The sequence below is a fragment of the Cavia porcellus genome, unplaced genomic scaffold (genome assembly GCF_034190915.1).
Source record: "Cavia porcellus strain 051 isolate PalLab524CR breed Dunkin Hartley unplaced genomic scaffold, mCavPor4.1 scaffold_2, whole genome shotgun sequence".
Taxonomy (NCBI): Eukaryota; Metazoa; Chordata; class Mammalia; order Rodentia; family Caviidae; genus Cavia; species Cavia porcellus.
In genome coordinates this window covers 18,615,756-18,628,060 of record NW_026947485.1, presented here as the reverse complement: position 1 = coordinate 18,628,060, position 12,305 = coordinate 18,615,756, and the positions used below count along the sequence as shown (strand labels likewise).

The window sequence follows — 12,305 nt, the reverse complement described above, 5'->3', positions numbered from 1 at the left end:
ATTGTTTGAATGTTACAATTAGTGAAATATCTGGGTGTATCATTTCTTGCTGTGTATTACATTTTACTAAATAAGGTCATTTCTAATTTTCTCTTTGCTGAGATTTAATAAATGCTAGTCTTACGGAGAGTTAATTACAGGCAGCCCATAGCCTTGTGCATTATGTGTTTCTGAGATAGTAAGACATGCTTCATTCACCAAAACTAATTTAAAAATTGAAAGTGTTGTATTTTTCATTTTTACGAGTTTTACACTTTCTCTTTAAGGAAATTTGTTATGTGGCAGTTTTAGAGGACTATTGAGGAGCTTGCTGTATTCTCGTGGAATTAGCCTAAACTTCAGTCCAAACATAAGATATGAAATAAAACTTCTTATGAAAATGTTTTAATAACAAAAATATAGCATGAAATCTCAGAAAGCCATGGTACACAGTTAACATGTAGTTTTTTGGTTTGATGATATTTGTATAATTTTAACATATTTAATTAATAATATAATGTAGATAGCAAAATTTTTTAAAAAGATGAAGGAAACCCTCTGACTAATTTAAATCAAAATCTACTTCTGATTTCACAGAGTTCCTTTTCTAGTACTTAGCATAGTATCTTAATCAGCATTTGTTGAGAGATGAATAAAAACAAGTATTTGGTTAATGGTTTCATTTAACTAACTTGTTATATAGTTCAGCAATACATGGTAATTAGTTAATAAGTGAACTTTAACACACAAACATGTTTACAAGAGAAATGTAAAACATTAACGTGAACTTTCATTATTCATTTGTGTGTTATTATATTAATATGATTTTGTTAAAGTGAGTGAGATCTGAGATTTCCTGCTAAAACCCATCCAGTGATAGTTTCTCCCACTCCAAGCCACAATTCCTCTCTGGTAATTTCATATTCTACATGTTCAGCCCTAATGCACACACTATTAAAAACAGCGGTATTTTCTCCGAACCCTCCTTCCTGCCTATGTCTCCCAGCAGGAGTTGGGTACCATATGAAAATTCTTCTTGTGAAACAAGCAACTTTATACTTCAGGGAATTCGGCTAGTTACTTTTTCTTTCAGGAATGTTCTTTCTCTCTTATCACTTGTAAAACTTTTTCTGTCATTTCTTTTAAATCTGTACCCAAGGAATATTATTTTAATCAGATTTTAACCTAAAAACATATGTGTGTGTGTGTGTGTGTGTGTGTGTGTGTGTGTGTATGTATATAGTCCTCCTCTGTTTCACTGTATTACACGTAATGTAATATAATGGTATTATGTTGGTGGACATAATAACATTTTATTTTGTTTTATTATTCCCTTGATTAGAAGATTAGCTCTTTGATGGACATTTTGTCTGCTCCATTCACATCTTTACCTTAAAACCTTAAAAGGGACCCCAACAAGACAGGGTGCTCAAATGCCATTTGCAGAATATGAGAAAATCTCCATAGCAATTAATGATCAAGCAACAACATGTATTTTTATTCATACTAATGTTGTATCCTTAGTATTATAAGGAATTTAAATGAAAGGACCCAAAGAGTTTAATACAATATTAAAAGGCATATAAAAATGTCTTGAATTTGTGCCATTTTGGAAACAGTAGCAGAGCAGCTTCCTCATTTGGTATTCTTTGCAGATCTTTTATGTTATTGCCCTCGAAAGTCTGTACTGTTCCTTAAAGGAAAAAGGAAATTAAAATGAAATTGTAAAATTTTAACCATTGTATGCGTGTGTGTTTGAGCTTACAGCTGATTCAATGTTAAGCACTCAATTCAAGTAACCTCACCCAATTTTTCTCATTAATATTTCCACTGACATGTGCAGATGTGATTTTATTCTACTTGAAATCCACCCATCTACAAAAATCTTTTTTTGTGACAGCATTAAAATTTCTTGATACTTAAATTTGGAAAAATTTTACTGAATTATGAGAGAAGAAAATGCATAAATTGATGACATGATCTATTGATCAGAAATATCTAATCATTAGTCCAATTTAGAATTTCAGGAAGTATTTGGTTATCTATTACAAACAGGAGAAGAAAGGAAATGAGTTATTTTGGAAAAACACGGATGAACAGCTCCTCAGTGAACTGGAAAATACTGACTTAGCTAAATGGGCTAAAAACAAGTTTCATTTTGCAACATTGTAAGTCACAAAACTTAAGAAAGCTTAAGTATAATACAAGAAAATGCATGGAGAAGATTTGATCTCAAGAGCACAGTAAAGAAGTTGGAGTAAAGGTTTATACTGTTGGTAACATTTTAGCAATAAATAACATGACATCATTTCCTAGGAATCATTTGAGAACCATGAAAATTCTTACTCATTTCAAATATCTGTAATGGGAATTTATAAAATAGTTAAAATGTCCATTTTTAAGTTCTTGTCTTCTAAGTATAGTAATTTGTCAATGTTGCCTGATACAGAGCGATTATAGCAAAATGTCTAGGACAAGCAAAATCTGAAGTTGTAATTTGAGAAGATACAGTGAATTTCAGATTTCTGGACTAATAAAAAGGCAAATTAAGATACAAAAGTCCACCTAACTTTTGGCAGTGCTTCCTTTTACAAATTTCTGTGTTTAATTCTACCTGTTATACATATCGTGTGCCCAAGAGTACGCTAAGCTCTTACACGACGTTATTACATCTAGACAGCAACTCTGAACTATTTATCTCATGCATCATTTTATATAGAGGAACTAAGACTCAGACACATGAGAAAATAAAAGCAAAGAGAATGTTTTGCTCTTTAATCTGGAGAGAGCTAGGACTCTTCAGACAGCTGAGGAAGTCTTGCAGGGAGCTGAGAAGGGAGCAAGAGGAACCCGTGTCGCTCCTTAGGACGTTAGCAGGGATGCCAGGCATTTCAGTTCCTTTTCATTGATATTGATTATTTTTCTGGTTTTCGTGGTTAAATTAAAGGCAGTGATGTCAGTGTGGTTCTTTATAGATGTGTGAGGCTCTATAAAGCACGTGCAACTGGGATTCGCCAGGTGTTTTCTTTCATAACGCAAATGCAGGCCTTGCCCTATGTTCCTCAGGTAGAGACTGGGATCTTAGAATCTGAAACAAAGTCATTTTAACCTGAAATCCTTGTTTTCATTTGTTTGTGTTTTTTGTTTTCCTGTGTCTCCAAGTTAAACTTTTGGATTGAAATGACTGGGCCGGGGATATAGCTCAGTGTCTGCCTGGCATGGTCCTGGGTTCGATTCCCAATATATATATAAAAGTCTCAAAATATAATTAGATTCAAAAGGAGACACGGAGAAACATTTATTTGTAGTTTCTAGTCCTTCCTAGCTTATAGAAGTTATAATTTTATTGCCTGCTTTCCAAAGATAATTAGCAACAGTGAACCACACCATGACTTATTAAATGCATAGGAAAACGTGTCAGGTAATGTGACTTTGAGACATTTTTCAATATAGTTTTGGAATTCTAAACATTTAAACTGATGATTCTGTACACAATTATTGCTTGCATTCTTTAACTCCTGGAAATGGGGCAAGTGTCATTTCTGTGCTTTAAAAACATAGTCTAATTCTCTAACAAAGCACGAGAGAGAACCCTTACTCTCATGTTATAGATAAAGAAATCAAGGACCCTGCAGCCTAAGTGTCAACAGTCTGGCTCTGAATCCAAGAGTTGAACGAGGTTTTCTGAATTCAAAGACTCTGCTTCTTATCATCTGGTTAGTTCTAAATAAAACTCTGATTTCAAAAGATTTAGGATACAGAGGAAGCACTACCCTAACCACTATGTCTATGGATATTTTCTCCCACAAGTACCCTATAATCTTGCAACAAAATCAATTCATGATTCTCTATCAGGCTTCATTTTTGTGGAGGGTTATCCACCAATGTTGGCCACTCAGCCAGCTGAGCGTGGATCACTTTCCTTTGACAGATCTTTACTTGGAACATGTAGGTCCTTCTCAGCTCTTTTCTAAAATACAGTTGAGTTGCCTCATTGTTAGTTCAACTTTGTATTGTGAAATATTGACTGCACACAGTGTAGAAAATTACTCTCAGGGTATTTCTATCCAAGGCTCTTCTTCATATTTTCACATTATTCATGGGTTTATCTATGTAATATACTTTGCTAGTAAATTTTATAATATTCTGCAGTGTTGGTGATTTATTAAATTTGAAAGAAAATGAAAGGATTCTCTACACCACTAATATATACTGTCTTATTTCTGCAAATGAATAAGCAAGACAAAAGTTAGTGAAACTGAAAATATAAAATTGAGGTGTAGACAATCCTGGGATTATTAATAAAGTGAAACTTTAGGGTTCTTTTTCATTGTTTGCATCTACATTAATTAAAGTAAAAATTAAATGAACATAGTAAATACATTTAACTAGAACATAATTCAATCATTAAAAAATAGTTTTGCTCATCATATCCCTGAGGGCATATTACAAATCATATTTATTAAAAATAATATAGTAAACATGCAATAATAATAAGATAATCAGAATTGGTTGTGATCATTCTTTACCATTCTTTCCTCCAGTATTATCATATAGGAAAATAGACTAATTCTAACTTAACAACTTAAAGAATTAACTTTATCACCGCCTATGAGGACTATGAACAAAACTAAACACCTCAACCTGTCATGTTTCATTTTTGTCTCAGTTTCATCTCAGTAAATGAAATTGAGTAATAAAGTCATGGTCCTTTTAGGGATCCTTTAAGTCTTGTCTTTTTCTATGTTTGTGTATTAGTCATTTCAAGGTATTAAAACAATTCTCTAAATTTCTTCTTCATTGCCCATCTCTGTTTCCCTGGAAACCTTCTAATGTCAGTGAACTTCTTATCATGAAAGTTTTTGCCAAGTTCAATGCAATACCATTCCTTACGTTTGTCTCCAGAACATCCACACACAAGTTCTCAATTCACACAGCAAAGGCAGACCCTGACCCACTTTCCTCCTCTGCTGGACCGAAGCAAGTCTCTGGTAGCTCCTGTGAAACACTCACATTAAGGTTGAAATTAGAAGGTGATTCCCATCACCATTCCTCTAAGTAGTCATGGAAGTTCTCAAGGTCATTCAAATTCTCTACAAATGAACATTTTATTGACATACCATAGTTAACCTCATGGAGAAAGTAATGGAAGGATCTTCACATGCTTCTTGAAAGGACTTCATATGAACATTTGTACTGTGACAATATCAACTGATCTTACTGTATAGTTTAAATATTTTACAACTGCCAAAAGTAATGATCAATAGTACTGACAAGGAAACAAATTAAGAAATGGCTTTCTTGGGCAGGGGATATAGCTCAGCAGCATAGCACCTGCCTGGTAAGTATAAGATTCTGAGTTCAACTCCCAGTACCAAAAGAAAGAAAGAAAGAAAATAAATGACTTTGTGAGTGTGCCTTGGGTGGCAACATACAGTCCTGCACTGTCTTGTTCACATTAGTAATTTGACTTAATTATCATAATTCAGGGGATTGGGGGAATAACGGTCTCAATATAAAGAAAGAAAGTTTCAAAGGGCTAATATTTAAGGTCATGTAGATACTGTGGAAATGGAATATCTAAGTGAGAATATCTTTCCCTTCCTGCTATACCAAAGTTAGCATCAAGAGTTTCCAACGTATTTCTCAAATTGGTACATTCTTTTTATAAACTTGAATGTATAAAATGTTGAAAGTAATTTCTCTACCAATAATTTTGAACATATGCAAAATTGAAGCACTTGGCAGGATCTTAAAGCATCCGCTCAAATTTTTTTTTCAGACAATAGATTTCGAAGGTTTCAAGCTATTCATGAAGACGTTCCTGGAAGCCGAGCTTCCCGATGAATTCACTGAACACCTTTTCCTGTCATTCAGCAACAAGTTTCCTCGTTCCAGTCCAATGGTAAAAAGTAAGCCTGCTCTCCTTTCAGGTGGTAAGTCTGTTTACTTTAAAAGGTTACAGAGTATAAAACCCCCAACTGCGAAATCAGTATCAAGCGGTCATGAAAGAGAAATGACAACAGGGTTAAAATTCATCTTTGTTGCAAGATACACACTTTCACATTGTGATTGTGTGAATCATGTAAAATGCCTTCACTATAGCAATCGTAAAGCTAGAGATAACATATTTTGCTAAAACTTATCACTGGTCTTTTTGTTTATGTTTAGGTCTTAATTTTCAGAAATACTCCCATCAAATTCAGAAGAGTGTTATTTTTTAAAGTATTATTTTTAAGTGATTGGAGAAAGGGAGCTACTATATTTGTTCATACTTGTACATTTGAAAGTGTAGTTACAAAGAAGTTATGAAACAGAAGATGTATTCAAAATCGACCATAGTCTTGGTCAATATATTTTCACTTTTTGTGACTTATGAACTTGGAACAAGTTTGAATTTTCTCATAGATAATTATATATATATATATATATATATATATATATATATATATATATATTTTAAACATAGAGATACTTGGCTATTTCATTGTGAGTAGCTTTTTAGAGACATATTAGTACCTGTTATTAATTCTATCATTCTCCATCAGTTCTGGAAATAGAATTTTTTTTTTTTGTATTATACAAAATAAGGTATGGTAAGAGATGGTATTGCAGGATGGAGAAAACAGAGAGAGGACATTATGAAAAGGTAAACCCACAGAAAACGTGCGCTCCATTTAAGTAATCAAAATCCTGAAGCCTGGATGAAGGACCTCTCAGATTCTGGACACAGTTCTGAAAAAAAAAAAAAAAATTGATAGGAAGGTGTTGGCCTGACATTTTTATGGAGGGAGGACTTCCTAGCAGGCTTTTGTAGATCAGAACTTCAAAGACAGACCTGGGGTCTGAGGTTTCTGAATTCTCCTGAAGGTTCTTCTCCATGGCCTATGTGTAACCATACAGCAGGAAGCTCCTAGTGTATTGATGTGTAGGAAATAAGCTGATGACCAGAGACTTGTAACGGGGACCACGTGCACTGGAGGTGAACACTGAGTAGACTCAAAGAGCAGGTTGTTGACAAGAACTTGCCCCATCTCATTCCTCCTGCTTCTCGCCTCTTGGTTGCACAACTGTACACCCCACAGGAATCCAGAAGAAAATAGAAAAAAATGTAGTCTTAAAGCACGGTTTCTCCCTCTTGGATCTGAGGAATCTTTTGAATTCTTAAAATTTATTGAGCTCTCAAAAGAACTTTATATGTATGACATCTATGCAAATGAACTGTGAAATATTCTAGAAGCAACTCTAGTTAATACATTATATTACTGATAAAAATAAATTAGTATACAAAATAACTTTGAAAACTAATTGCCAAATTGATTTTTTATGTGCATGTTGATGCATTGCATGACTGTGTTTGGTTTGAATTGGAATATCTAAAGACCCATCTGGCATTTTATGAAATGCTTAAATCACTTTGTGAAGTATTTTGTCACAATATAAGATCCTCTAATTACCTATTTAAATATAAAATGGCATTGTAGTGATTCTGTTTTGAACATCTGATATTTGAAGATGTTTCTATGAAGCATCATAACTTTTTAACTTTCTCACACCTCTTCTTTCTTGTTTTAAATACCAGTGTGTATAATTTCATTGTTCTGTTAGGCCAGTGACCAGTTTCTGGTCTTTTTTTAATCTTAAAAGTTTATCACTTCAATCACTCCCTTTATAGATATTTTAAATCAGACAGAACCGTTTTTTTTTTTTCTGCAAGTGACTCACAAACTCCCAACCACGCATTGATATTATGATTTTCTATTTGAATCACAAGTTCAGCCACCACTTATATACCTTAAAATCACTTTTTTAAATGTTGCTAATTATTAATACATTCCCTTTGATCAATTTTCTTAAGATTTTCAGAATTTCTTGAGTTGTTCAAAAGCTTTCACTCAGTCCCAAAACATTTTGTCCACATCACATAAAATGCACTGTCAGGCATAAAATTCCTAAGTGACTCCTGAAACAACCCAGAACTGTTTCTTCAGCTTACCAAGAAGACAAATTTACTATATTCTAGATTAAGTTGTTCTCTGGATATCAAAGGAACTGTCTAAAAATTAATTATACCCAACCCAAACCTGCTGCTATTCCTGTCTTCGCTCTTGGTGGATGGCGCCCAAACATTTAGCCTTTCACCAGTACTAAAATATTAAAGTCTTCCTACCCCCACTGCCTTCCTCCTCTTTGTACTGAGTTAGCTGCAAAATACCATCTATTACTCATTGTGACCAGGTTTAATGAGTCATTCTGCTGGGGTCACAGTTTGATTCATTTTTGTTTGTGTCTTGGTCTATTGGTGAGATTCCCAGGTGAGCTCTGATTTTCATTTGCAAATTATTCTTTCTAACAGAAATCTCAGGATAATATTCTTGACATTTCATATTTTGTGTCTTCCTTATCAACTACTATAGTGTTTTTACATAAACTTTTTTTTCAAATAACATTAAATCTTTGATACTTGACCACAAGAGTTGCTTCAATGAAGTGTGTAGAAAAGAAATATGAACGTGCAAAGTCCTGTTTACTCATCTTTTGAGACACTTTCTGCTAATGTGACCTTAGTGACAGGCTAGAGCTAGCAGTAAATTCTAAATTACAAGATCTTATTTAATAGCACAAAACACATAGAGATTGTCAATCCCCCTACTTCTCTAAGTCCTTACTCTGTGTACTCCAGACTTATTTCATGGTCAGTTGTCTACTGTGGTGTAAGGTTCTCTGTTAGCTCAGGAATACTTTCTGCGTGATGTTTCCTCTCCCTTTGCCAATATAGCAAAACTGAAGTCCTTAAAGTCTCATTAAAGTTTCACTCTAACTAAATTTCATGCACTGTATTAAATACTAGAAAATTTTGATCTCTGCATTGACGTATCTAGAGAAGGTCACTTGGTAGAAGCACTAATGTCCTTGTAAGACATCCCATCTGCCTCTGATAACATCCCTGTCATTCCCCATCCAGGCTAGGCCAGCTCCACACAGATACTTGTGAAATTTCAGAGAACTTTTCAGGGTTTGGAGAAAGATGGACTTATTAGAAGCTCTGAGAGGTCTGGGTGGATGCCTTGAATTCTGCTGGCCTGCTGCAGATGAAGTGAATGGAGGAGAACAGGGGAGCAGAGGGAATAGCCAAGACCAGGAGAGGATGAGTTTTGTCTCTTGTGCTAAGTTATGAACTTCATCCAGAAGAAACCTGAAAGCCATTACATAATTTTAAGCAAAAAATATTCACATTGCCAGCAAGGTGGAAGCTGTCATGAAGACAAATGAAACTGGAGGAGTGAAAGGGTCCAAAGATATGTGACACTGAGAATAATAAGTCTCTCTGCAAAATTAAGGTGTCATTTATTTGGTTCTTAACCCATTGGATGAAGTAATACTCAAGGGATTTGTGCCATTATGTTATATACCTCAATAAGCTGCAATATCAATAGTAGAATTCAGGTATTACATGTTTTCTGTGAAACCAGAATCACAACACAGCACCTAATTAGGCTGAAAGGTGGAACAACGTATTGTTTTGGATATAAGGAGGTTAATAGATTAAGAACAAAATGTCTGTAAGGCAAATGAGGTACTTGAACTTTTGGGAAAATGTTCTTTCTTCAAAGGTCCTTACCACCTGCTGTTCCTGCCGACACATGTACTTCATTAACTTATCTGTGGTGAGAATAAACGTATTTTTATAGAGAGTGTCTTAAGGATATGGGCGGGTGTGCTGGAGAAGAGTTTTTAAATTTCATTTTTACCGTGAAGCTACTTCAGTTTTTACAATGGAAACAAAGGCAGGCAGTGTCCACTAGCACTCAGCTGGACACTACAAGATTTATGTGATTGTCAGACTGGGAGATTTCTGGCATAGAATCAATTTAAGTTATATCGACACATCCACTAATGGTGATATATTTATAAACAATGCACTAAACTTACAACCCAACAAAAATGTTCTAGAAATAAAAATAAAAGATGTTTTACCCATTGGATAAATGGCATTTATTTTTATCAACCACCACATTTCTTCAACCGCTAGTCCCATGTTCACAATTGTAATTATTATCAATACTAGTAGTAACCATAATTCTAAAATTATCTCACTCCAATAAATACGTTATGCTACAATCAAAGCTCCTTCAGGGTAGTATTCATGATAAAGTTACTCTGAGAAAAATAGTTTTCTTGAAGTCTCTATGTTATTATTATTATTATTTTTTTTTTTTTTTTTTTTTTTTTTTTTTTGGTACTGGGAATTGAACTCACAACCACGCACTTGTCAGGCAGATGTTAATGCCACTAAGCTAAATCCTCAGCCCTTACATGTTAATTGTTAAATGACTTTTAGTGCATGGGACTTGGTTATAGCAGTATCTTTATTCTTAAACTTGAATAGCTCTTGTAAATTATGATACTCAGTTTTCCAAATTTTACTCTTAAATTTGTTTACTAAAAATAACGGAATTGTGTATTGAAAGCCACACCTTAATGACTATCAATAGTAAATAGTAGTATTATGATTTCAGCATGTTCCTGCTCAAGAATATGTATGTATACCTATGCTATTCTACTAAAGGCAAACAGCTTAACAGTGTGTAATATGTGGCATGCTGTAAAACTATCCAGTACCTAATTTCTGGTTTTACACACCAAGGGATGCTGAATATTTATTTATATTTATATTTAGAAAATCATGTCAGTTGTGTAACACATAGATAGATAATGAAAACCATTCACAATGCATTTCACTACAAACAATTTCTGGTAACATTGGACAAATATGTACAAATGTCAGTACATTTGTACAAGCAAATACACACATAGCCATGCTCAGTCACAAACATGTTTTACAAAGGCCCAAGGAATGGGTTGAATGGAAGATGAAAATTTAGAGCTGTCAACTAGGGATGAGAGTTCTATATTTTTCAAAAAAATTTTAATTAATCAATATACCTCTCATAGTAAGGGTCATTTATTAAGATGGAGGAGGCAGATTTTCTGATTTCTTTTTGTCTTTCTTCCCTACCCTCACAGAATCATATTTGAAGTATAATACTCTGATTCAAGCTGCCTCTTGAATTTAGCTGTTAAATTTTCCTTTGCCTGTTTTTTAAAAAGCAAAATAGGAATCAGTGTATATAACTCACTGATTATAATGAAATTAAAGATTTTTGTACATGTCAATCATTTAAAATATATAGAAATAGATCCATTATAAATCCTCAATGAATATCCTCTACTATTGCTATTGATTAAGCAGACTATTCCCGTGTCTTTGCATCCTTATGTAGCATAGAGATGTGACCGGCGCAGCCCCAATGAAACAGGAGACAGGAGACGCTCTTGTGGACGACAGTTAACTGCTAGTTTATTTACGCGGGCTCTGGTTTATATATTTGGCCGTGACCAATCACAGGCTGCCACAAGGAAGCAGGGCAGGAATGGGATGCAGGCTCTGGCTACTATATCCAGCTGTGGCCAATCAGGAGTTGCCACAGAGTACGGAGTGAGCGCGGGGTGCGCACGGGTTGGCTAATTTAAAGAGGGACGTAGTGCATTGCGGAAGCTGGCGTGGTCCTTAGTTCCGGCTGGGATATGGTATGTTGAGCGCCTGCGCCCAACATCTCCCCCTTTCTTTATAACTGACGCAGGGTCTCCAGAGGTCGGTGCCCCTCGTGAGGCGTCATGCTGCGCAGTTATGACAGTGTCTCACTACTTGTTGGTGCTCTTTTGGAGGGGGCGGGAGTATTGTTTTATGAGCCCAACCCGCATGCTCACCAACATGGGGACCGGGGTGTCTCCTGGCCAAGGACGACACCCCCTGCGATGCTTTGCTCCACACCTGCGTCACAGCATGGCGAGCCATGCTGCCGGGCTTTGACCAGATTCCATGATCAGCAATGCTTGTTTGATACTTTGTCCCTATTCTTTTGTCTGCGAATCCGACAGAGCAGAAGTAGACTGCCGAATGCGGCAAGTGTAGTTATGGTAGCCAGAGCCCCTGTTTCCGCCCATTTTTTTATGAAAGCCAATTGGAGAGTAGGCCCGAGCTGGATCACAGGAAACTCGTCTGAGTCTGCCATAACTGGAACCGGTGCGAACTGGAGTACCTGTATAACAACAGCTGAAAGTGTACCGTTATCCCAACATTGTAACATTTAACAGGTTGCGGTGGAGCAATTTAGAAAAGTTATATTTGTGGTGTTTATGGTGGCCAGGGAGAATCCCCATAATATCTCCTGGGAGTATCCATCCAGGGGGTCACAGGCGGTAAACTGGAGGACCCTTGTCCAGATAGGGGTGCAGAAGGATCCCCGGGGGCCTCCGAGCTG

General features: G+C 35.5%; 1 protein-coding gene across 13 annotated transcripts in view; it reads left to right on the top strand.

The window, feature by feature from the left end:
- Window positions 1–12,305, top strand: part of Dgkb (diacylglycerol kinase beta) — a 645,864-nt gene that overhangs the window by 176,465 nt on the left and 457,094 nt on the right. For 12 of the 13 annotated variants that reach the window (XM_063238955.1, XM_063238993.1, XM_063238976.1 and 9 more), the window contains one exon: window positions 5,762–5,915. In XM_063238955.1, the coding sequence (XP_063095025.1) occupies window positions 5,762–5,915 (154 nt within the window). The remainder of the gene's footprint in view (window positions 1–5,761; window positions 5,916–12,305) is intronic. The other variant, XM_063238979.1, reaches the window with a different exon arrangement.